The sequence below is a fragment of the Macaca fascicularis genome, chromosome 10 (genome assembly GCF_037993035.2).
Source record: "Macaca fascicularis isolate 582-1 chromosome 10, T2T-MFA8v1.1".
In the NCBI taxonomy this organism is placed as follows: Eukaryota; Metazoa; Chordata; class Mammalia; order Primates; family Cercopithecidae; genus Macaca; species Macaca fascicularis.
Window position 1 is genome coordinate 51,620,001 of NC_088384.1, and position 27,409 is coordinate 51,647,409.

General features: G+C 38.4%; 1 protein-coding gene and 1 pseudogene across 4 annotated transcripts in view; one reads left to right on the forward strand and one right to left on the reverse strand.

Moving 5' to 3' along the window:
- The window catches only part of LOC135964377 (POTE ankyrin domain family member B-like), a 29,296-nt gene extending 17,931 nt beyond the window's left edge, over nt 1-11,365 (reverse strand). For 2 of the 4 annotated variants that reach the window (XM_065522594.1, XM_065522593.1), the window contains exons 1-6: nt 10,971-11,365; nt 10,236-10,361; nt 5,716-5,830; nt 5,383-5,556; nt 2,446-2,552; nt 978-1,115 (exon numbers count right to left, since the gene is read on the reverse strand). In XM_065522594.1, coding sequence (XP_065378666.1) covers nt 978-1,115; nt 2,446-2,552; nt 5,383-5,556; nt 5,716-5,830; nt 10,236-10,361; nt 10,971-11,365 — 1,055 coding nt within the window. Of the gene's footprint in view, nt 1-977; nt 1,116-2,445; nt 2,553-5,382; nt 5,557-5,715; nt 5,831-10,235; nt 10,415-10,970 lie in introns of all 4 variants that reach the window. The other 2 variants (XM_065522595.1, XM_065522592.1) reach the window with 2 other exon arrangements.
- Nucleotides 11,366-15,353: 3,988 nt separating this feature from the next.
- LOC135965322 (cyclin-dependent kinase 2-associated protein 2 pseudogene) lies at nt 15,354-16,019 on the forward strand (annotated as a pseudogene).
- Nucleotides 16,020-27,409: the final 11,390 nt, after the last annotated feature.

Genomic DNA, 27,409 nt, shown 5'->3' on the forward strand with positions numbered 1-27,409 from the left:
CTTTCTACTGCCTAAGGTTCTATAGAGAATATAAAGGTGCCTCACAGTACAGATCTGATAGCAAAGAAGAAGAAACAAACACTGATCTCTTTCTGTCACATTATTTGAACCCCTCTGACCCTTTAGAACAAGCCCAATTAATATCTGCCAGAGAAAAGACCAACAACGGCCTCAAAGGATTTTGTACCATGAAGGTCTCAGCTAATTCTTGGCTAAGATGTGGTTTCCACATTAGGTTCTGAATATGGGGGCAAGTGTCATTTTGCTCACTTTGTCTGCAGATCAAGTCAGGATGCCCAGCTGCCAGAGCAGGGTGCTGGTGCTTTGGGAACAATGGCTGAGCACAGAAGCATAGATATGGGAACTTAAAGACTTGAGGGATCTGAATCAGTAAGGGCATCTTGGTGTCAAAGGTCAACCATTACCAGGCAACAGGACCAGTTTGAGTGGCAACAACGCAGCAACAGAAACAAGGGAAACATCAGAATGACTGGAATGTCCTTTTTATTCTCCTCCTTCTGACTTGATAAAAGGGACTGTCTTCCTTGGATTTAGTGAATCTCTTCAGTTATTGAAAAATTCAAGGAGTATGTAGGAAATAGTCACCAGAAGACAGTACAAGGTTTTCTGTTAAGCTGGACATTTCAAGACTCAAATAACTAATCAGAAAAATGAAAGATATGACACTGTTTTTTAATCCCATCCATAGGTGTTATACTTGGATGAAATGAACAATGTTGGGATCTCTAAGTATCAAGGTCTTAAAAGTCCTGAGATAAAGAATCCTGTATCCATTGGTACTTCTAAATCATCTTGCTTTTTTTTTTATTTCTTGCTGATGCAGGGGACTAACTGACTGCCACTCTAAAACTAGGTGAACCGCACTATGACATCTCACCTGATATGTAAGATGCTATTGTTATAATTATTTTAAACCTCAATTTAGCATTAATTCGCCTTTTAATGTAAACACTTACACATTATGATGACTAGAAACAGCACAGTCTCTGGCTGTCTGTCCAGATAGATCTTTAGAAGAGACATCAATATTTTGCTCGAGTAGAAGGCTGACTATACTTGCTGATCCACAACATACAGCAAGTATCAGAGCATTTCTAAAATGACAGAGATAATTTCTCCCTTAGGAACTGTAATAAACTTATTTTAAAAGCTAATTTGATATACTTTATCAACTTAACATCTTACCTGTCCATACAGAATTAAAGATTTACATGCACTAAAACACACAAGCACTTGGGTGCTTAAGTGTTCATCTTTGTAAAATACCAACAAGGTTTAAAAGAAGGGACAACAAGGAAACCTCTTATCTCGGTGAGGTATTGGAAAGTAGAAGACATTAATTTAAAGTCTTTCAATGGGCAAAAAACAATGCTAGGGCCACTTATCTGAAGTGGACAAGGTTATAAGTGAAAATTTCCTTACAGCTTCCCTAGATTGATATGCTGTAATAGAAAATCAGCTAGAGGGTAAGATAAGTAAGACCTCTCTGCTTGCTGAAAGCAGTAATATTAATAATAATGGTAAGAATAGTCATAGGAGTTTCAGTTAATGATGCCAATAAGCATGTGCTAGGCACTGAATTAAATGCCATATATATCTTCCTTACTTATGCACAATTAATTTGAAGGATATATTCTCCTACTTTTCATATATGACAACACATTTGGTGGTAAATAAGATTCCCAAGGTCACACACTTACCAAGTAAGAAAGCTAGGGATTAAACCCAGTCTTGTGTGAATTCAAAGCCTAGCTCTTTTCTCTTTATCACCCACCTACGGCTTGCCTTCATAAAAGGAAAAGTGTATCCACTTAAAACTATCTTCACTCCCTCTCTCCATACCAATTAAAAATAAAACCATCAAAATACACTGGAAATAAAAAAGGAAAAGCTGTTGGACCCACCGTATGTGGGAATAGCAATTAATTGTCAAGTAGAGATAAGCTAACATTAATATTCTTCAAACAAGGCAACTTAAAGCAGAGTCATTGAATAGAAAAAAGGATTTTCAACTCCTACTTATGTTTCATGCAGCCTATTTAGCAGAAAAGCATATAAGACACAGAGGTTAAAAACTACTAGAAAAGGTTAAGACATTCAATACTGGGTCATAAAGTAAACTAAAAGCTAAAGTTCACATTTCATAAAATTAACATGAAATCCCTTTAACTAACATAATCTCATCTAACCAAAAACATCATACAACAAATAACATCAGTCAATACAATAAGAGAAGATGAATCCTACTAAAACTGTTCTTCATGTTGCCCAGTCCAAATAATTGTTTTTCTACTTAACTGATTTGTGTTGATACTCATCACTATGTCCCAATAAGTATAATTTAATCTTACTAATTTATTATTTATGACTTGAGTGACTGCTATCAATCTCGAACAACACACAGATTAAAAGAAATAACTATACCTTCCACATCTGTCACGTGCACTTAAATTAGCTTTTTTCTTGATTAAAAATTTCACCACTTGCTGTTTTTGTCCATGTACACCAAGCAAAAGTGGTGTGAGGCCATGCTGTAAAACAATATAAAACAAAAACAATATGTAATTCAAAAAATTACCTATTTCTCAGCTGAACTGGAAACTTTATATAAGATCCCGTGGACTTACACTCATAGAAAGTAAATCAAATGTAGCTGCTTCCATCTTACTCTTCTGTGCTTTCCCACATGCTGCTGCTTCCCTTGGAAACACCCCTTCGCTGCCTGACCACATCAACTCTGATCATCTCAAAAACTCATTTTCAACATTTACTGCTTCTAAGACTCTTTGCTTCTAACCCAGCATTTGGCATGGCACTTTTGGATGATGATTTTTTTTCCATTTAAACAAAGAGCTTCTTGAGGGCAGGGGATGTATCTTTTATCTCTATATTATCCAACCCTAAGACAAAATTCTTGTGTATAAAGCAAGAATTTGAATGTAAAATATTTCTTTAGTTTCACGTTTTACCAAAAGTTCAAGCTCCAATGTGCAATAAAAATTGCTATTAATACTCCTACTGCCCATTTGAAGAATTTTTCCATTCATTCATTTAAAATCTATTTGTATTTACTTTTTCCAGATTGTTAACTAAATCATCAGTTCATAGGATTACTGAAACTAACAGAATTCCCGTCTGTATTCTTAATAACTCCATGGTTTTTAGTGTTTAAACCTGCCATCTTGATTATGTCAAAGCTCTGCAAACATAAGAGACATAATGGATAGTCCACAATACAGCTTCAATTGATTTAAAAAAAGGTTTAGAATTTGCTACAATTCTAACTGAGAAAACTCTGCTCTTAACAATGACTTACTGACCTAAGCACTTGAATAAGTGAACAAAGAGACACAAAATCCTGAGAGGGCCATTCTCTACTTAACGAAAGACTACTCACTGCAAATTTCTAAAGACGTTCTGAATGGCAGGGAATAACAGAAGGTATAAAGGAAAAGGTATTATTCCGTAAGCTGATAGTGCCAATAATATTCATTTTAATGTCTCATCCACATATAAAAGTCAGGCTTGGCCAGGAATGGTGGCTCACACCTGTAATCCTAGCATTTTGGGAGGCTGAGGTGGGTGATTCACTTGAGCCCAGGAGTTCAAGGTCAGCCTGAAAAACATGGCATTAACCTCATCTCTACTAAAAAACAAAAAAACAAAAAACAAAAACAAAAAAAACCACTGAGATTGGAGAACCACCTGAGCTTGGGGAGGTCAAGGCTGTGGTAATCTGTGATCACACCACTGCACTACAGCCTGGGGTACAGATTGAGACCCCATCTCAAAAACAAACCAAAAAAAAAGTTAGATTAATGTTATTGGAAAGGAAAGATTTAAAGGAATTAGCACATATGCAACTCCAACTCTTCTGGAAATATCTTAAGTTTCTGAGACATAAGAATTTACATATCACACTTATGTATTCATGGTTCTTAAGCAGAAGTGTATCCAGATTTTGAGAAATTTGTTGTTGTTGTTGTTGTTGTTAGAGACAGGGTCTCATTATGTTGACCAGGCTAGACTCGAACTCCTGAGCTCAAGCAATCCTCCCACCTCAGACTCCCCAGCAGCTGGGACTACAGCCCTGCAACACCACGCCTGGCTTCAAGGAAACATTTTTAAATGTACATATTAGACTTACTCTATCAAAACCTTCAGGGGAAAGCCTAGACTTGTGGATTATTTGAAAATTTTCCTGAGGTAACTGGAATGCACAACTCTAGCTGGAAGCTAGTACAATAGATGATTACTTCAGTCTCAGCGCTCATCCACATAACCAATTCCCTTTATCATTTGAGGATTTGGCCAAAAAGAGGAAAGAGTAGGAGAGAGACTCATTTGCTGAAAACATCACATAATTTTCCCTGGTAAGAGTAGAACAAGGTCTAGTAAACTCAAAATCCAACCTGATCTTACTCCTTATAAGCCCCTTATCACCCACCTTCCCATCAAGATATTCTAGAGTTGAAAGCAGAGTTGAGACTCCAATTGGCCATTTTTACCAGAATAGGACACTAAGTCAGTTAATTACTTGTCGTTCCCTCTGCTCAAGTGTTTCCCACTACATTACCACCTATTTACTGCCTATCTGGATCCTCAGAGGCTTCCTGAAATTGATCTCTAAGCAGTTTACAACCCACTAACTCCCTCTCCCAAACTGAAAACTGTCATTCTCTAAAATTGAAAAGAACCTTGTCTCACCATACAAAGGAAACAAATGAATGATCAACAGCAACACACACACACAGAAAACCTCTTCATGGTCTTTCCCTCCGTTACCCAATTTCCAAATTGGCCTTGATATTTCTGATTGCTGTCTTTTTCCCTTTCCGCTTCTGCCTCATGTGCAATAAGAAATATCTTAAGACTTGTCACTGAGAAAAAGACTTGTCACTGAGAAATCCATCACCTCATATCTATTACTGTTTTTTTTTTGCTTTTTTTTTTTTTTGGAACTTGCCAAAGGGGCAGGATTACTATTCACTGAACCGTGTTTGAGTTTTCTTGGAGTTTTAACGTAAAACCTATTTCCAGGGCAAATTTTGTCATTTTACATTTATTAGGGGAAAAAAAACCTGGCATGAAAAAAAAAACAAAGTATTACCTTATACAAATTCAGTGTTTTTAAAAAAAACATAAACCACAAGAGCATTAAAAAAAAAAAAAACTGTACCCTCGAATGCTTCTTTAAAAGTAACAATATTTAAAATAAAGTCTTAGATAATTAACTCATTTCAAACTATTTTCATTCAGGTTATGCTTGAGCTCCCAAATATGGAAAACTGGCCCTTACCCAGGTCAACGTTAAAATAAATGCATTTCAGTATTTTGAAGATGAAATTGGTAGACCCATACCTTGTTTTTTGATTCAATATCAGCACCGTATAAGAGCAGTGCTTTCGCCATTAATTTATCTTCATTGTAGATAGCATAGTGTAGAGCAGTATTTCCATACTCATCTGGAATATTTGGATCAGTGCCATGTTCCAGCAACATTAATGCACATTCATCTTCTTGGCATTGTACAGCCTGTCAGTATTAGACCAAAAATAAATTATAAGTCCTGAGAATTAAAAGTAACATTCCACAGCTTTCACCAACTAGTTCCATTTAAATGAGAAAACTCATTTTTATGCTATGTATTGAAATCAAAGCCATCTCATGCTGATATAGTTGACTACTGCATACCTTGATCAGAGCTGTCCTCTTTTTGTTGTCAAGGACATCAAGTTGACATCGTCTGTCCATCAGGAGTTTTACTATTTCTGAATTCCCATTGGCAGAGGCCAGATGTAGAGCAGTCCTATGAGAGTGAGAAGACTTTTTAGGAAATTGTAGTGCACTATCTACAGCTACATCAATGATTCATGCAATAGCAAACACAGAATAGCCTGCTATTACTCTGCCTTCAAAACAAACTTAATTTCCCTTTGAAGAAAGCACACTACTTATTACCTCATGACTCACTGTATGAATGAAAGAGCAGCCTATTTGAATAGGAAGACCAGAGCCCTTGAATGGCATTCAACGTGGGCTGGAATCCTACTTGAAGCTCTGATGCTTCCCAGCTGTTGCTTACCTATTTTGGCTCTCAATTTCCTCATCAATAAAATGGGAATGAAAAGAGTCGATTTCTCAGAGGAAACCACAGTAATGCTTAAATAAGACTCTACATGAAAGATATAGAATAGTTCCTAACACAAATAACAGCTCAGTAATTGTAAGATATTATAATTTTTACTAATACCACTAAAGACAACATTTGAATTCAATGAGATGATACAATTATACCTACACTTTCAGGTATGTTTTAAAGATTATAGGTAACGATGTATTTTAGTGATTCTAAGATGATCATTGTCTCTATGTTTCACCATTTCTCACACTGAAATACCACTTATAATTCATGATTTACTATAACTATAATTGGCAGCATTTAAATAATTCTCTTATTGAGACATACAATAATGGGGCATCATACAATCCCTGGTGCCTTACATTAAGTAGAATATGTTACAATATAACACGTCTGGGGCGGTTCCAGTCAGATGACTAGCATTTAGATAAATTTTAGTTCTTAAAAGAAGTATGGAATAAGAGGGCTGAGGTGAAAACACAAACAAATTTCTAAAATAATCTATTTCTTACTTTGGTTTTCAAAAACTTTAAGCCAAAGAAAGCTTGAAATTCAAATGAATGGCATGGGCTCATTTTTATCAATACTTAGATTTATACAATGTATGTACATTAGATATTTCCAATCATTCATATTAGGATTTAAGACTGTTATAATTCTTATCCTTTTAAAATGAATTTATGAAACTATTTGTGGAGCTTTTTTTCAACGTTTACTTTCAGGGATACAGGTGCAGGAGGTGCAGGTTTGTTACATAGGTAAAAACGTGTCAAGGGGGTTGGTTGTACAAATTATTTCACTACCCAGGTGTTAAGCCCAGTACCCATTAGTTCTATTTCCTGCTTCTTTCCCTCCTCCCACCATTCACCCTCTGATAGGCCCCAGTGTGTGTCGCTTTCCTCTAGATGTCCGTGCGTTCTCATCATTTAGCTCTCACCTATAAGTGAGACCGTGCGGTACTTGGTTTTCTATTCCTGTATTAGTTTGCTAAGGATAATGGCCTTCAACACCATCCATGTCCCTGCAAAGGACATGCTCTCATTCTTTCTTTTATGACTGCATAGTATTCCATGCTGTTTGTGTGCCACATTTTAGTTCTTAAAAGTACTAAAACAGTCTTTACCCAAGACTTATACATTTTCAGAAGGGTAGTTGAGGGTTATCTTTTACTATTGTCTACCTTCAGAAATGCTTTTGTTTGAAAGGAAGGAAGAAAAGTTTCAATTGAGATTACCTCCTAATGCCCCAATTTTAAATCTCTCAACTTGCTCAGGCCCAGCAGGTAAATATGAAGTTTTCAAAGATGGAAGGATCCTGAGAGATGGTAGAATATGCCTTCCACATAATAGGTGTCTGGCTTATGTTTGATGACTAAACGGATTGAAAGAATGCATAAACACAGCTTGGGAGTTCAATATTTTTAAAGAATGCTCCTGTTGAGTAGAGCAATACATTTACAATAGTAATGGTCATTTATATTTGCTATTTTAGTTTTCATAAATATATAACTAAAATAAAATAATTAATTCATACCTTTTACACATGTTTATATATATAATGAAAAGATAATTTTATAATAAAATGTATATACAATAAAATCTACAGGAACAGGTAAACAGAAACCCTCTACTTCTCAAGAGGGTAAAAGTTCACAGAAGATAGTTATCCACAGGAATAAAAATAAATAACAAAATGTGAGAAATTATTTGTATCTATGCAAGTAGCACATTCCTTCTCTTCCCAAGGATTATTTCATTACTAGTGAAATTTAACTAAAACTTTTCAGATATTCATTGCAGAAATCACAGATAAGAGAAAGGGAAGAACTTCACTTACAAATCCCCAGAAATAAGTTTGATTATGTTTTCTACATGTTTTCAGGTAACACAAGAGCAGATTCTGTTTGTGTAGGTGTATTAACAAACTGATTTTTTCCTCACTTCATATAGCAAAGTACATCTTTGCACATCAACATATCTCTGTATCTACTGACACCTTCAATGGTTACATGTTATTCCATCCTATGGATGCACTGAAATTTTTTCATAAAATCGTTATGTGAGCTCTTCTCAATACACTGCTATTTTAAGCAATACCAAGAAAAACATATGTCTCTATTTCATATAGATATTTCAGTATAATAGAGTTGATAGGTAAAAGGCATACACACTTTTAACATGTGGTACTTATCATCGAAGTGTGTTAGAAAAGTTGCAGCAGCCTAAACTTTCAGCAACTACATAAGTACCACTGTTCTTCACCCTCACAAACTTTGTGGATAGAAGACAGTATTTCATTCCTTTATTTATTTATTTTTATTATTAATTAATTTATTTATTTTTGAGATGAAGTCTCATTCCATCATCCAGGCTGGAGTGTAGTGGTGCAATCTCAGTCCACTGCAACCTCCACCTCCCTGGTTCAAGCAATTCTCTTGCCTCAGCCTCCTGAGTAGCTGGGATTACAGGTGCATGCCACCATGCCTGGCTAATTTTTTGTATTTTTTAGTAGAGACGGGGTTTCACCATGCTGGCCATGCTAGTCTCAAATTCTTGACCTCGTAATCCACCTGCCTTGGCCTCCCAAAGTGCTGGGATTACAGGCATGAGCCACCGCGGCCGGCCTTTCATTCCTCTTCTAACTTCAATAGAAAACAGTATTTCATTCCTCTTCTAACTTAAATTCCTTCTCTTACCAGGAACACTACGTTTTCCTATGTGCACAAGTCACTGGTAGATATGCAAAAAAGTACCTTGCCCAATCTTAAATTGAGCTTATTTTATTATATCTGCATATATATGCTTGGTTCAGTGGCTCAGGCTTGTAATCTCAGCACTTAGGGAGGCTGAGGCGGGTGGATCACAAGGATAGGAGTTCAAGACCAACCTGGCCAAGATGGTGAAATCCTGCCTCTATTGAAAATACAAAAAATTAGCCGGGTGTGGTGGCGGGCACCTGTAATCCTAGCTACTCAAAAGGCTGAGGCAGAGAATTGCTCGAACTCGGGAGGCGGAGGTTGTAGTGAGCTGATATTGCGCCACTGAACTCCAGCCTGGGCAACAGAGTGAGATTCTGTCCCAGAAAAATAAATAAATAAATAAATAGTTGCATATATAAACAGGCTTTTGTGTTTTCTTCTGGTACTTTTCTCCTTTTGTATATTTAAAAATTTTAATCTATACTCTAGGAACTTACTTTTGTGACATAAAAATCTAGCTAGTTTTCTCCAAACAGCATGCAATTCATTTATTAATGATTAATCTTGCTTTATCAATATGAAACATCACCATTATCAAGTGCTAAATTCTTACATATATTTGGGTATTTCTGGATTTCCTATTCTGTTCTATTCATTGATATTTTTTCAGTTGTTAGTAAACAATTTGTGGAAATAGCACATTCACATTTTGATATCTGGAAAAGCAAGTCTTTTTCCATTCTGGTACAAAAAATTAATTTATTACAGCAATAAAATACAGGATGTGCAATGTAAAAATGCTAAAACTTTGCTATTTTTATTTGGCTTACGTAAAAGTGATAAACACAGAAAAAGCTCACATCTTAAGAAAAACGAATCTTCCTATTCAAGGACACAAACCATCTTCCCATTTCAGTTTCCTTGTAAGGTTCCTCAGTAAAGGACATATTTACATAGGGTACATTGATATCAAATCCATATTGGATATTATTTGAAAAATATTTCGCCCAGAAGTTGATATATTATGGGACTTAGTTCTCAATATACACCTTTCTATAATGTATAGAACATTGTTTTAAAATGTGTACATTAAAAATAATCTGCTGCATCGACTTGATTTTGCGAGTTAAGTCACTTTCATACAGTCTATTAGTGTTCTATAAGGGAAATTATAATCGGATAGGAAATCAGCTAAAGTTTTGTTTCTGTGTTGTTGTTCATAAAGGGCCTGTGCCCTGACCTCTCTGAGGTTTCCACACCCAGGGTGGTGTGGGGCCTGCGGAGGAACAGAAAGCCAGGACCCGGATCCCTCCAGGAGGGTATGCCCCCATCATCCCCCCACGTCCCGCCTCCTCCCAGCCCAGGCCCGGTTACCTCTTTTGTTTGTCCGTCTTGTTCACGTCAGTGTCCCTGAGCATGACGATGAGATCCTTTCTGGGGACTTTACCCCACCAGGCAGCTCTGTGGAGCTTGTCCAGATCTTCTCCACGGACGTGGTACCTGGGCTCCATGAAGGCGCTGTCGTCGTAGTCTTCCCAAGCTTCCACGTTGCTCTCCCCGCGCCCCTTGCAGCTGGGGACGTGGTACCTGGGCTCCATGAAGGCACTGTCGTGGTAGTCTTCGCAAGCTTCCACGTTGCTCTCCCCGCGCCCCTTGCAGCGGGGGACGTGGTACCTGGGCTCCATGAAGGCGCTGTCGTCGTAGTCTTCCCAAGCTTCCACGTTGCTCTCCCCGCGCCCCTTGCAGCTGGGGACGTGGTACCTGGGCTCCATGAAGGCGCTGTCGTCGTAGTCTTCCCAAGCTTCCACGTTGCTCTCCCCGCGCCCCTTGCAGCTGGGGACGTGGTACCTGGGCTCCATGAAGGCACTGTCGTGGTAGTCTTCGCAAGCTTCCACGTTGCTCTCCCCGCGCCCCTTGCAGCGGGGGACGTGGTACCTGGGCTCCATGAAGGCGCTGTCGTCGTAGTCTTCCCAAGCTTCCACGTTGCTCTCCCCGCGCCCCTTGCAGCGGGGGACGTGGTACCTGGGCTCCATGAAGGCGCTGTCGTCGTAGTCTTCCCAAGCTTCCACGTTGCTCTCCCCGGGCCCCTTGCAGCTGGGGACGTGGTACCTGGGCTCCATGAAGGCGCTGTCGTCGTAGTCTTCCCAAGCTTCCACGTTGCTCTCCCCGCGCCTCTTGCAGCGGGGGAAGCAGTGGCAGCACCACTTGGCCATCTTGCTCCTAAGTGTCTTCATAGCAGAGGCATGGTGGTCCCCAGAAGTGCCCACGTTGCTCTTGCCGCTCCTCCTGCAGCAGGGGAAGCAGTGGCAGCACCACTTGGCCATCTTGCTTCTAAGTGTCTTCATAGCGGAGTCGTCCTGGTCTCCAGAAGCACCCACGTTGCTCTTGCCGCTCGCCCTGCAGCAGGGGAAGCAGTGGTGGCACCACTTGCCCATCTTGCTCCTGAGACCAAATGGCTTCTTCACAGCGGAGGCAGCGGGTATTGAAGAAACCTCAGCCACCATCTGCTTTGAACAGCCAGGGGAGGCCGGTAGTGGCGAGCACATCGCGTCTACCAACCAGTTTCACCAACTAGCAGGAAATTCTGGGTTTCCAATCTGTTTGAAGAGAAAGGTCAATCCCAGCCAAAACTTGCCAACCCCAGCAGGGGACCCCAGCCCACCCCACCCGGGAAAACCCACACCCAGCCGGGGAAAGCCCACGCCCACCCGGGGTGATCCCGCGCCCCCCCCCCCCCCCCAGGAAGGGCCAACCCCCGCCCCGCCCCGCCCAAAGGAAACACCCAACCCAGCCAAGGGAATGCCAAGCCCAGCAGCGAAAAGGTCAAGCCCAGCAAAGGAACGCGATGGAGGAAACGTCAATCCAAGCGAGAAACACCGGGTAAAGCGATTAACGCCGAGCCAAGCGAGGAACGCCAAGCCAAGCCAGGAACGCAGAGCCAGGCCTAGCCGTTACAGGCTAGCCAAGCCGTTACGCGGGTGCGCGTGAGGTGTGCGCGCCTCAGGCGGCGTCATTGCACGTGGCACAGACAGTGGCCAATGTGTGCAACCTGCGCACAAGTCTTGGTCCCACGAATATCAGTGACAGCCTTGCGTTCCCGGCAAACTTCGTGGGAATTGGCCGAGCCTTCAGGCTATGGAGGAGAGGCCTCTGGTTGGAAAAAGCCTCTTGAAGCAGGACAGGGGCTAGAGCGCCTGGAACTGGAGGATGCTGACAGGCTCCTCTGAGGAAAGCCCGCAAGACACTCGTGGCGGTGCTGTTGCCGGTGGCCACGGCTGCCGCTCAGAGCTCGGGCTTCTTTCTTATATTTGTTTTGGTTTTATTTTGCTACTATTTTCTACTTTCTTGATGTGATAGCTGAAATTTTATTTGAGAAATTTCTACTTTTCCGTCATACACATTTAGTGAAACACATTTTCCTGCCAGCACTGGCTTTACCTGTGTTGAATCAAGTGTGATATGTCGTATTTTTATTCAGTTTAATATATTTAATAGTTTCCCTTGAGACCTTTCCCTTAGGAGTGTGCTTGCTGTTTAGCGGTATTCACAATAGCAAAGACAGGGAATCAATCCAAATGTCCATCAATGATAGACTGGATGAAGAAAATGCGGTACACATACAACATGGAATACTATGCAGCCATAAAAAAAGAATGAGATCATGTCCTTTGCAGGGACATGGATGGAACAGGAAGCCATTATCCTCAGGAAACTAATGCAGAAACAGAAAGCGAAACACCTAATGTTCTCACTTATAAGTAGGACCTGAACAATGAGAACACATGGACACAGGGAAGGAAACAACACACAATGGGGCCCCTGGATGGGGGCGGGAGAGGGAGAGCATCAGGAAAAATAGTTAATGCATGCTGGGTTTAATGCCAAGGCAATGGGTTGATATGTATAGCAAACCACCATGGCACAAATTTACCTGTGTAACAAACCTGCACATCCTGCACATGTACCCCAGAACTTAAAATAAAATAAATAAAAATGTAAAAAAGAAAAAAACCAACAAAACTAAAATGTGTGCTGTTTATCTTTCAAGTATTTAAGATTTTGCTGTTATCTTACTTTTTTATTTTGAATTGGATGCCATTTTGGCTGGAGGATACATTCTACATGATTTCAGTTCTTTTAAAACTCTAATGTTTGTTAAAATGCAGGACACAGACCATCTTGGTTTATGTTCTGTGGGTACCTAAATGTTCTGCTGTATTCTGATGCTAGGGGGTGGAGGAGCAGGGGTTTTTGTTGTTTCGTTTTGTTTTCTTTATTTGAGGCAGAGTGTCGCTCATTTTGCCCAGGGTGGAATGCAATGGCCTGATCTCGGCTCACTGTAACCTTCACCTCCCGGGTTCAAGCGAGTCTCCTGCCTAAACCTCCCCAGTAGCTGGGATTACAAGCACCCGCCACCACACCCGGCTAATTCTAGTATTTTTAGTAGAGGCAGGGTTTTGCCATATTGGCCAGGCTGGTCTCCAACTCCTGACCTCAGGTGATCCACCCGCCTTGGCCTCCCAAAGTGGTGGGATTACAGGCGTGAGCCTCCGCACCCAGCCAAGGGTGGAGTACTTTATAAATGCCAGTGAGCGGCAGCCGCCAACATCAGTAGCTGCTGACACTGCTAGTGACTGGGGCGGACAGCGGCCAGAGCCGGAACCCAGGCTTCCTGCCACCCGTGCGTGCGGCGCACACCTGGAAGCTGTCCTCCCACAGCCTACACGGGGGGCACAGCAAAGCTGGGACTCATGTTTGAAGGAAGGAAAAAAGTTGAACGAGTAACCCAGCACTGTTCTTTCCAGATCCATCCCGCTGGCCCTCTTGTTTCCCACGTTTTTGAAAACTGGCTACTCTGACCTCAGATCCCTAAATCGCAGCCACTGAGACCTGGCTCTCAGAAGCCAAAGCCCTGGCACTTTCCAGGCTGAGCAGGAGGAGGTGAAGGCAGACTGGAGGCTGGTCCAAGACAGCTGAGGGCTGACCATAGGGGGTCGTGCAGAGGCCACCACTGGGGCCGCTACACGTGACATGGGATTTGGGCCATTGGGTAGAAGGCGTGGAGATGGGGCATTGCCAGCGGAGCCAGGGAGGAAAGAGAACACTCTCCAAATTGTCTTCCAGGGTTTCCATGAGCATTTTATTAACTCAGAATCTGTCAGGAATAATACTAGGGAGTTACCTTTCCCTGAAGATGGCTCTTGTCAGAGTAGTGAGATAGGTGTGGGGGGGTGTGGGGGGGAGGAAGAGGAATGTGAGGCTCAGTTTACACATATTAAGATCAGCAATGGTGTGCCGCTGGCAGGAGCAGAGCGAGCCTGGAGATTTGGGTGGCTGCAGTTGGTAAGTGGTTGCAATCCAGAGAGTAGGACTGAGATCCTCTCTTGTCATGTTAGCATCCCGTTTCCTGGGCGTGGCTCTGACATCCTGCAGGTGGTCATTTCACTCATGGAGGCTTTGTCTCTCTTCCATCACCCCAGACTCAGCTTCACACTCCAGGGCTGCACACCACCAGCCACCGTCATGTTAACCCCTTCCCAGGTCAATGTGTCCCTCACCTGGAGCCCAATCTGCTGGACAGCCTTGGACCGTCCATTTTCGGGGTGGTGGGCAACCTGGTGGCCATCGTGCTGCTGTGCAAGTCACGCGAGGAGCAGAAGGAGACCGCCTTCTACACACTGGTATGCGGCTGGCCACCAACGACCTGTTGTTCACTTTGCTGGTGAGCCAGGTGACCATCGCCACGTACATGAAGGGCGGGTGACCTGGGGCCAGCCCCTGTGCCAGTACAGCATCTTCATCCTGCTCTTCTTCAGCCAGCCCGGCCTCAGCATCATCTGCACCCTGATATCTATACAAGTAATTTGTGTTCGACATTCTCAGAGGAGTTTCATAAGCTTTATGTTTTATCTGGGTTATAAACAGAGTCCTCAAATGCGTAAAAAAGAAATCATACCAGGATTGAATTTCAGCAGGAATAAGTTTATTTTACCTATTCAAAATTAAAATACTTTTGTTTTGTTTGATAATGTTTTTGTTAAAGATACGTTTTTGAAAAAAATTTAGGTAAATATTTAATAATGTCCCCTTTTCTATCCCAAGAAGTAATTTCATAGTTTATTTAAATTTTTTTAACAAAAATGTAGCATAGATTTTTTAAAAAAATAATGCATATTTTAACTCAATAAATCCAAAATACTGTGGCAACATGTAATCAATGTAAAAATTACTAGAGATAGTTTGCATTTTTTTCCTATGAAATCTTTGAAATCCATTGTGTATTTTACATTTTAGTACGTCTCAACTCAAATGTGAAATTTTCATCGAGAATATCTGAACTGTATTTAGATTAATAAAAACGGCAGTTAAAAAATTTAACATAGATTTAGTACGGGGTGTGCAGCCAGCTTGCAAATCAGATCTCGGCTGAGCGGCCAGGCAGCCAACCCCCGAGGAGCGGCCTGCTGGCTCCGCAGTGCCCAGAAGTTGAGGATGTTCTACAGATCCATCATGCCTGCCCCCAGCAGCACCCCCGGCTCCAGCACCCCTGGGCCGGGCACCCCGGTCCCTACAGGAAGCGTCCTGTCGCCGTCGGGTTCAGTGCCAGGAGCTGCTGTCCCTTTCAGACCGCTGTTTAACGACTTTGGACCGCCTTCCATGGGCTGCGTGCAGGCCATGAAACCACCTGGCGCCCAGGGCTGCCAGAGCACCCACACGGAACTGCTGTCGGTCACAGGGGAGATGGGCAAAGGGATCCGGACCACCTTTGCTGGCAGCAAGAGCACCACGGAGCGCCTGAAGAGAGGGATCATCCATCCCTAGTCAGAGTGCCTGGCGGAGACAGAGCGGAACCCACACACTTAACAGGAAGCTCCTAAGCCTCTGTGTCTGGACTTTTCCCGGCCACTCCAGAGCACCTGCTTCTCCCTGGCCCTCATCCCTAGTTGCACTAACCATCCTGGGCTTCCTGGGTCCTGTGTCCCTTGATGGTGCCCTCAGAAACCAAGGGGTGGCTCTCACTCCAGGTGGCAGCACTAACGATCCTCCCTTCCCCCCACCCCACTCCGCCAAAGCAACAAGAGTTAGCAGCGAGGTCCCCGGGAGTCCCACCCATGACCTGGTCAGATATTATTTTGTACCCTACATATAAAAACTTTCTTTTTTTTTTTTTTTGAGATGGAGTCTCACTCTGTTGCCCAGGTTGGAGTGCAATGGAGTGATCTCTGCTCACTGCAAACTCCGCCTCCCATAACATTAATGATCACTGATCAAAGATCACCATAACAAATATAATAATAATGAAATATTTAAAAAATTGTGAGGATTACCAAAATGTGAAACCAAGACACAAAGTGAGCACAGGCTGTTTATTAAATGGTACCAATAGACTTGTTTCACCTGGGTTGTCACAAACATTTCATTAGTAAATAAAAGAAAAAAAGGCCATATCTGTGAATAAAGAGAAGTGCAATAAAACATGTTTGTATTAATTTGGTTAACTTTATTCCAACTTAATGTAAACTAGTTTATTTATTTATTTATTTATTTATTTATTTATTTATTTATTTATTGAGATGGAGTCTGGATCTTGCCCAGGCTGGAGTGCAGTGGCGCATCTCGGCTCACTGCAAGCTCTGCCTCTGGTGTTCACACCATTCTCCTGCCTCAGCCTCCTGAGTTGCTGGGACCACAGGCGCCCGCCACCACGCCCTGCTAATTGTTTGTAATTTTTAGTAGAGACAGGGTTTCACTGTGTTAGCCAGGATGGTCTTGATCTGATCTCGTGATCCTCCCACCTCGGCCTCCCAAAGTGCTGGGATTACAGGCGTGAGCCACTGCTCCTGGCCATAAACTAGTTTTAAAACAGTTTATAAAACTCTAAAATGAACCTGGCAAATTTAGAGCAATAATAAAATGATTTAAATTAGAGAAGTATTTTTTAAAAAGGTTAAATAACAAATGTCTCATGGAATTATTCAAGTTGTTTCAAGCTCAGCTCTGAGGTTCTTAGAAACTAAAGTAAAAAGTATGACCAGTTTCTGAAGTCAAGACAAAATCATACAATCTTTAACTTAGAAAATTATCTTCTGTGTTGTGTCCTAAGCATAAAACAAATGTAAGGACTTGCCCTGACAATCTGTAAGTCGTTCCACTCCCATACGCACTGCAGAAATGTTTCCTGGCAAGAACAGCAAGTCTGAAGCCTTTTCAGCACAATAAGGAGGGACATGCTACATATAAAAAAATAGATGAGGAGGGAAAATAGCACCTTAGAGAAGTGAGAAGTCTCAAAAGAGACATGTATAAGGAGAGAAGTTGCAATTATAAAGAGCAAAATATGGAATGATGAAAAAAGATACTGCAAAAAAAGTTTTCCTCAGTACTTTGCAATGCTCTTGCCACCTTCTGAAGAAAGCTGGCTCCTCCTGGAAACAGGGTATCTGGACCCAGGCTTTGGAATGGAGTGACCATCTGCATCGAACTACCTTAAACTCAACTTTGTGAGCATAGGGTAAGAATAATTGGGTTACATAAAAGTCATTTTTAATCTAAAATGTCGTTCGTTAGTATGACCAACTTTCTTTACCACTGGCCACTTGATTATATACACAGTATATAATGCATACAATGTATGAAGTATGTGTGTATGTGTTAATTGACTATTTATGTTATCAGTAAGGTTTCCAGTCAGCAGTAGGCTATTAGTAGTTAATTTTGGGGGGAATCAAAAGTTATGCATGTATTCTGAACGGTGTGGAGGGTCAACGCCCCTAATATCCGCATTATTCAAGGGTCAACTGTGTATATTTTACTCAGCATAAAAGCCTTTATGAGGAAATGAAGACCCAAAGAGGCGGTTAAGAGTCCAACTCGTTATTTATTGAATTAAACATGAGTGGTTGTGAAATGTGGTGAGTCAAAGGGGCTTGGGTTACAGTAATTTATTGGTTAGAGAAGTGACTAGGAAGAAAAAGGTTAGTTTAACAAGATTTATTTGTGCAGATTTTCCTCAGCTTTACCTTCCAACCATTAATGGCAACAACGCTACTACTTTTGGTATAGAGAATATGTATTACACATGGTAATTTCATCTCGTTTTTTAAAAAAAACAGTTAAAGTAAGAGTGATCTTGAACCTGCCTAGGGTTTTTTCGTTTGCTTTTTTGTTTGTTTGTTTGTGTTTTTTTTGGTTTTGTTTTTTTGGGGGAGGCTTTGTTTTTATTGAAAATAGTCAATATGCCAGAGTAGTATATTTTGTGGTGGAATCTTTTCAACTCCTTCACTGACTTAGCAAGATTCTTGTTCAAACTGGGTTCTACAAGGACAGAGAAAAGTCTGAGGTCAGGACTAGTCAAGAAGGACTCAAATACCTGACTAAAGGTTTACTCAAAGGAAAGAGTCTTTGTCACAGGTAGGTCAAGAGAAATTGTATTAGTAAGAATCCTCTCTATTCCTTTATTTCTTCCTAGATTAATCGTTTATGTAGCAAGGATATGTTAGGAATACATCATTTTTCAACCACAAAAAGTATGTTACACTCAGGGCCATCATTAAGACACAAATTTAGATTTACAGTTTACAAGGACTGTGCAGTCTGTCTGTGTATATATTTTTTCTGTCTTTATATTAACAATATTAGATTTGGCTGAACGTTTCATATTGTAGTTTTATAAACATTAAATAATTTAAGCATTTTAAATGACAATTATTGCAAATATATCCGAAGTGATGCAACTATTTAGATACTTCCTTCCTTCCCCTCCAAATACACAGAAAGTATGATATATAATGTGATGTATTATAGTTTCTAAACCTGCTCCTATATGTGAAGAGGGAAATATAGTATCTTTATATGAAGAACTTCCATACTTTTTAATCATGTAGTAAATATCTGCTTTCCAAAAATATACCCTATGTCACCAGTAACCAGTTTTTGTTTTTATTAATAGATTATATGTTCTAAGATTTCAGGACAGTAGTAGTCCCCACTTATCCATGGAGAATATGTTCCAAGACCCTCTGTGGATTTCTGAAACCATGGATAGTACTGAAAGCTATATATACCTGTACTATGATTTTTCTTATACATGCCTATGATAAAGTTTATAGATTAGGCACAGAAAGAGATTAACAACATTATTTAATATAAAATTTACCAATTATAACAATATACTCCAATAAAAGTTATGTGAATATGGTCCCTCTCTCTTAACATTTCTTTTTTTTTCTTTCTTTCTTTTTTGAAATGGAATCTTGCTCTGTCACCCAGGCTGGAGTGCAGTGGTGTGATCTTGGCTCACTGCAACCTTCACCTCCTGGGTTCAGGTGAATCTCCTGCCTCAGTCTCTTGAGTACCTGGGACTATAGGTGGGTGCCAACACGCATGGCTAATTTTTTGTCCTTTTAGTGGAGATGTGGTTTCACCATGTTAGCCAGGATGGTCTCGATCTCCTGACCTCATGATCTGCCCGCCTTGGCCTCCCAAAGTGCTGGGAGTAAGTGGGTGTGAGCCACCATGCCCGGCCTCTCTTAACATTTTCTATTGTACTATAGATCTTAGCAACCTCAGTGTATATATGTTTTTCTTTCCCTATTGAGAATTTTGACCTTTTCACTTTAAGGAAGCACTTTACAACTTCTCTTTGACATATCCAAATTGCTGCACATCACTGCTCTTGCACTTATGAAATACAATAAGGGTGACTTGAACACAAGCACTGTGATACCAACAGTTGATCTGATAACCCAGCTAGCTCCTTAGTGATTCACCTACAGGAAGCGCAGACAGCATGCATTTGTGGGACAAAGGGATGATTCACATTCAGTTCCACCTGGGATGGGATAAAAATCTCATCGTGCTATTCAGAACTATGTGCAATTCACAACTTAGAAATTGTTTATTCTTGGAAATTTCCATTGAATAATTTCAAACTGCAGTTGACGACTGGTGATTGAAAACTGTGGAAAGTGAAACTGGGATAAGGAGGGCTACTGTACTATTGTTTTTCTGTACATTTTAAACTTATTTTATTTCAGAAGTAATTCTATTATAAATTTATTCTGATTTTGGTTTTGCTTTGGTAGAACACCTTAGGAAAACTGAGAATGGTGGTCAAAAGTATAATGGTTTTAGCTGGCTACTGGGACAGCCAAAAACAATCAATCACTTACTCCTAAAGATCCTTCTACTATATAAAGGTCCCCACAGTTCAAATCACAGATATTCAGTTTACAAAACTTTGGTTGACATTATGATTAAGAGTATAAAAAGTATAAAATACTATGTCAACATTTGAACACTCATGTTCTAACAGGCTATGAAAAGGAAATGGAACATTCATACATACAGATAAATCTTCATTTTAGTCATTGAAAAATTATAGCTAATCAATAATCATGTTGGAGACAACTATGAAAAGATATACTTAAAACATCTGTTTTTTTCTTTTCCATTGGTATAGAAGGCTCCATTTTAAAAATATTGAAATAAATCATTAATTTATATGGATTATAAATTATATGTATTTGCATTCCAAAAGTAATTTTAAAATTAGGTAACTTTCAATTTTTTAAAACAATTTCTAATTAAAAATAGACATTAATTTCAGTTTTTCCAGCTTCTCTTTGGCATAAATAAGTTTTATACACTGTCATTTGACTCTTTTCTATGTACTAATTTATTGTTATTTAATGTTTATTATATTTTAATCTCATTACATTAGTGCATTTTTTATAAAGAATATTAGACAAAGTAACTTGTATATTTGCTTATAAAGCCAATATAAACTAAAATACTTTTCAGAAAATATGATCAACTTTACACACTAAGTTTGAGATTTCAGTTGTAGCCTGAAATTAAGTTTCATAAAAACTTTAAAAGTATTTTTTAGGGCCAGGCACGGTGGCTCATGCTTGTAATTGCAACACTTATGGCGGCCAAGTTGGGAGGATCCCTTGAGCCCAGTAGTTGAAGACCAGCTTGGGCAACATAAGAAGACCCTGTTTTTAGAAAAATTAAAATAAAATAACAAAAAATTAGCCAGATGTGGTGGCACACGCCTGTAGTCCCAGCTACTCAGGAGGCTGAAGTAGGAGGATTGCTTGAGCCCAGAAAGTCTAGGCTGCAGTCAACCATAACATCACTGCACTCCAGTCTAGGCAATAGAGCAAGACTTTGTCTCAGAAAAAAAAAAGTATGTTTTCCTTTACTGATCTACGTAACATAATTGTTATTAAAATGTAAAACAATGTGTGTTATATTAAAATGATATCTTATTTACAACATATTGTTCATGTGTTATAATGACAGAAAACTCTAAAAATGCCCTGCCAAAAAATAAAAGCAGAAGTATAGAAATACTTTATTTTGTTGACCAGAAAAACTTCAAATAATTTTTTATTTCTAAGCAAGAATGTCAGCATTAAAAAGGGTATTTGCTTTAGACTTTAACATTAAAAAAAAAAAGAAACAGTAAAACTTTATTGGATAAAATTAGTTTCTGAAGTGAGATTATCTGAGTTCAAGTCTTTTCTGTGCCAATTATTATTGTGTGAACTTAAATAAATTATTATGCTATTTGTGCCTCAATTACTCATTGAAAAAATTAGTATAGCAAATGTTCTTACATAGAGGTTTTGTGAAATAAGATGATGATTTGTACAGCTCAAGACATACATTAAACACCTATAAATGTTTCTTAACATGATATTTACATCTTAAGTCATTCAAATAGCTAGAAAATGTATCTATCCAATAGGTATTTTTTTAAAATGACCAACTTAATAATATATTGATATTGAGAAAGAACATAGAAAAAATATGAGTGTGAAACCCTGTTTGAACTATAATAAGAACTGGTAGTGTTAAGTGACACTTTATAATATCTATGTAGCTATATTCCTAATTTTCTACCCATCATCAGGGTATGTATCTATATTCTGTCTCCTAGAATGCAAAAATTTTAAATAGAAGAAAAGAAATGGTAGAGAAAAATACATTTTTAATCGATTGATAGGGAGGATGAAGAGTAATCAATAAGTTGTAACTTGCTTGGCTTAGTATTGTTCAGTTTCTGTTTTTGTTTCAAGAAAGATCCTTCAAGATGAAGAACACATTTTGGACACACAATGCTATTCTATAATAAGAAAATTAAAGGAATTGTAGATACATGCTAAAAAACATATCTTTTATGTATCTTTCAAAATTTTTTGTTGCCATGCCTAGAAGATTTAGATTCCAGGATTTATCTTTTCTTGAGCATTTATTCAGTAATAGCTGTAGGAAACATGCAATGGTTTGTTTTGTTATAAACACCTTTTTTAGAAATTCATGAAAATCAGTTTAATATGAATAACTGAGACAATAAAACCCATATACCATAATTTATATTATGCTAAATCTTAAAAATATTTCTTCTCTTTTATTGTACTTCCTATATGTGCTTCAAATGAAAAATGAAACTTTATATGTAAATCAGAAATGGCTTTGATTATAAGTAATGGAAAATCCCAACAGATGGCCGAAAAGCAAATTTAAAGGAAATTCATTTGTGTCACATAATAAAATGACTAGAGCAAAGCCATTTTCTCTGAAACATTCTTAGCCTTTTTCTCCTTGTAATAAGATGTCTGTCATCACTTCAGTCTTTAAAGTCTAGGCAATATCAGGAAAGAAGCTTTGCCAACCACTTTTATCAAGGAAAACATAATGTTCTCAAAGGTTTCCAAGAGACCTTTGCTTACTTCTCACATGATGAGTTCTAATTTACAAGAATCCTGAGATATTGAGAATTGGCATTTTCAAATTGATATGTACATACAAAAAGAAGAAGGAGGACAAATTAATAATTCATCAAACATCATCTAAACAAGGATATTTTGTACGTTTTCAAAATTCATAGATTTAGCTAGTAGCAGATTAAGAAAAAAAAAGCATGTATCTTGGAACTTCAATATAACTATTTTGTTAGTCTGCTAATATAATAATATGCCTCAAGTTACCACTACTGGAATCAACAGAAAATGGTTGGTGTATTGAAAAATAACATCTTACAAATTTTAAAAAAAATGCAGAAAAAATTTAACATGGTTGCTTAACTTTATTTTCTTGATATTAATATAGATGATTTGTTAAGCATTAAAATTATACTACCCTGAATTGTAGTAGATAAAAGAACCTGAAATAAACTAGTGAAAGTCAGTAATTTTGCCCAATACGCGATGCTTTTATTTTCTTGTAGCATTACTTTTTAGTTTATTATCATTTCAAAATGTCCTTAAGCTTTTTCATAACTGTTTTGTTAGCACAGAATGATATTGATTGCTCTATATTTCCAAAGATTGTAGCTTTCTATGACTATATCTAAAGTGACAGAAAATATTGATCCAAAATATAGAATATATATGTAAAATCAACAAGAAGAATGTATTCAATTGAGTATTCAAATATTTGATACTACTATATTTTAAAATGTGCTATTCTTCAATAATGCAGATATGTTCACATGTACATAAATCTCATAAATGACTCTTGATTCATGATCTTTCATAAGTAAATGTTGATGAAAGTGATTACCTCTTTTCTACTCCTGATGTTACCTTACTTTTTGGCAGAATCTCCACTGCCTGAGAATCCTGGCTTCTACTTTGTCCTCACTCATGATGTAATAGTTGATATATAAACATTTACCTAATTGGCGAATTTTGAATAAGATACTGACCATGAGTAGTTCAATCTTGCCTTCGATGTTGTTTTCATTTTCTTTCCTCCCACTACAGGACCTTATTTCCAAGAAGACATGCACTATGCTTTGTTTCTTCATGTCTTGTTAGATACATTTATACCACAGTATAACTATATGCCATTGTCAATTTCATCACAGTTCTTTGATCTTCAATAACTAAATCCTGTGATAATTTCAACTCTTTATAAAGCAAAGCTAGAGGCATTACAATAAATGATTTTAAAATATGTTACAAAACTATAGTAATCAAAATAGCATGATACTGGCATAAAAACCGACATATCAGTCAATGGAACAGGATAGACAACCCAGAAATAAATCCATGCATTTAAGGTAAAGTAATTTTCCTCAAACAAAGGCAAGAGCACACAATAGGAAAAACATAGTCTCTTCAATAAATGGTGTTGGAAAAACTGAATGTCTACATGCAGAGGATTAAAAGTGTACCCTTATCTTACTCTATACACAAAAATTAAGTCAAACAGGAATAAAAACTTAAATGTAGAACCTGAAACAGTAAAACTGCTAGATGAAAACATAGGGAAAAAAGCTTTACGACACTAGACCAAGTAATGACTTTTTTCTTTCACTATGTCCCCAAAAGCACAGGCAACCAAATAAAAAAAAAATAGATAAAGGAGATTGCATCAAACTGAGAAGCTTCTGTACATCAAAAAGATCAATTGACATAATAGACAATCCACAGATTCCCCTTCTAGAAAAGCATTTGCAAAATATGCATCTAAGAAGGAGGTAATACCCAAAATATAAAAGGAACTTAACTCAATAGCCAAAAAAAAAAAAAAAGAAGAAATAATCAAATTAAGTTCTAGCAAGCAAAATGGAAAAATGTCCCCTTCTAGGAAAATAACATCATTACATTCTACTCCTGACCAGGTATATTAGGCCAATTTTGAATTGCTGTAAAGAAAAACTTGAGACTGGCCAATTTATTAAAAAAGAAGAAAAAGAGGCTTAATTGGCTCAAAGCTCTGCAGGCTAAACAGGAAGCACAGTGTCAGCATCTACTTCTGGAAAAGTCCTCTAATGATGGGAGAGGGAAATGGGAAAGCCAGCACGTCACATAGTGAGAGTCAGAACAAGGAAGAGAGGGAGGAGGTGCCACACAATTTCAAACCACCAGATCTCACAAGAACTCACTTTCTCCCTGACAACACCAAGGGGGATGGTGTTAAACCATGAGAAACTGCCCCATGATCCAATCACCTCGCATCAAGCCACCTCCAAAACTGGATATTCCATTCCAACATAAGATTTGGAGGGCAAAAATATCCAAACCATAGCATAACATATTATGAATATCCATACACATTAATATAATAAAATCATATTTTAAATTTGTATAATTATTGTATTATAGATGACTTACAATATTACATAATGATTTCTCTATTAATGGTAATTCAGAATTTTTCTGCTTTATTACTAAAAATACATTAGAATAGCCATCCATATTATGCGTTAAATTATGTCCCCTCAAAGTTTATGTGTTGGAGTTTTTACCCTCACTACCTCAAGATGTGACTGTAGTTGGAGAAAGAGCTTTTCAAAGAGTAATTAAGTTAAATGAAGTCATTCGAGTGAGTTCTAATTTAATGACTGGTGTCCTCATACAAACAAAAGGTTAGGACACAGTTGTGTACACAGGGCAGACCATGTAAAATGAGAGCCATCTACCAGCCAAGGACAGAAGTCTCAAAAAGAAACCAGCTCTGCTGACATCTTGATCTTGGACTTGTAGCCTCCTGAACTGTGAGAAAGTAAAAGGTCATTCTTTTTTATTTTTTAGTCACTTTTTAATTATTTATTATTATTTTATTTTGAGATGTTGTCTTGCTCTGTCACCAGGCTGGAGTGCAGTGGCGCGATCTTGGCTCACTGCAGCCCTGCCTCCCAGGTTCAGGAAATTCTCCTGCCTCAGCCTCCCCGAGTAGCTAGGACTACAGGCACATGCCACCACGCCCAGCTAGTTTTTCTGTATTTTTAGTAGAGATGGAGTTTCAACATGTTGGCCACCATGGTCTTGACCTCCTGACCTCATGATCTGCCCACCTTGGCCTCCCAAAGTGCTGGGATTACAGGCGTGAGACACCACTATCGGCTAAGAGGCCATTCTTTAAGCCACTCAGTCTGTGATACTTTGTTATGGCAGCCCTAGCAACTTATGTACCTGAATCCTGTTTTTTAATGAGACACATTTATTATTTTGCTATATGGATATTTCTACACAGATGAGCTTTAATAGTGGAGTTGTTGGGTTAGTATGTTTATAGACTTTTATTTAAATAGACACTGGCAGATTTCTTTCTATAATGTTTGTAACAATATGTACTATAAATGTTTATTTGCCAAGGCTTTCTCTCCTTAAGATTTCTACTAGTTTAATTATTAAACGTTGATATATACATCTATAATATATACATTTATGCATATATATATAATATACATATACATATATGTCAATTTTATTTCTCAATAACTACAAGCAAATTTGACACTTTTTATGTTTGCTAGCCATTTAGGTTTGCTTGTTTCAGCCAATTTTTGTTCATATCATTTTCACAATTTTTTTTGGCTAGTAGTAATTTTGCTTGTTGGTTGTGTATTTTTCCAACCTTTAATTTTAATGTTTTTAGTCTTTAAGCTTTCTGGGAGTAACTTATAAATTTCACATAGCTGCAATGTATTTGGATTCCCTAAGCTGATATTCTCTCACTTTATTTTTTATTATAAATAAAACAATTTCATGAGACAATTTTACAAAGTCTAAACTTCTGTCTCTCCCCTCTCCTATGACTTTACCCACTCATTACCCTCTCTCTCTTTCTCTCCCTTTCGCTATTGTTTTCTCCTCAAATGATGAAACAATATGAGTACCTAAATATCTGTATGATAGTAAATACCAAGATGTTATTACAAAAAGATCTCACGGTTTTGGCTTATGTGTGGTAATCTCTTTCCATGCTCACCCAGGCTAATAGGAAAGCTCTGTTCTATTTGGTTATGCAGGGACCTTCGTCCCCATTTTCTTGTGGCTTTGTTACCCCCTAGGACATTGATCTCATTTTTACTCTAATTTCTGCATTCAAGGTGAAAAGTGCTCACTGCCGCAATCACATTGCAAACCATAGAAAGGGAGCAAAGAAGAACTCATGAGCAAGCAGCTTTTCTTTAATTTGCAGATACTCTGAAAATTGACCACATCAGATGTGCTTATGTCGAATTAAACTGATATCTAATCACATAAACACCCATGACTGAAACAGAGGCTGAGAAATCTACATTTTAGATATGTTTTATCTACAGATGTACTAATTTGCATTTGCTGGGGTGCTGTAAAATCTCTGAGTGAATTATCTTTCTTATGCTCCCTGAATTTGAGCATTTCTGCCCATTTGCAATTCCAGAAAATGGTCTAACTTTGTTCGTTTGAATATTGTGTCCCCAAAGCGATATCATTTTCTGGGAAATCTGAAACATGTTGACCTGTATCATTTTGGATTCTATTTTGAATTACCTCTGTTTTATATATTGCAGCTGTTTAATCACTTGGTGCTTTATTATGAATGACTTCTTCATATCTTTCTTTTTACTAATTAGCTATAGATTAACCTAACTTTCTACTTTATATAGCCATTTCATTTTAATCTCAATGGCTAATCTACTCAACATAAATATATACGGATATAAAATTATGTTATTTAAGTTCTATTTTTCTTATTTCTAAATGTTACAATGCTTTTTTTCAGAATGTGGCCCCCTTAATGGATTTTTTATGTATGCA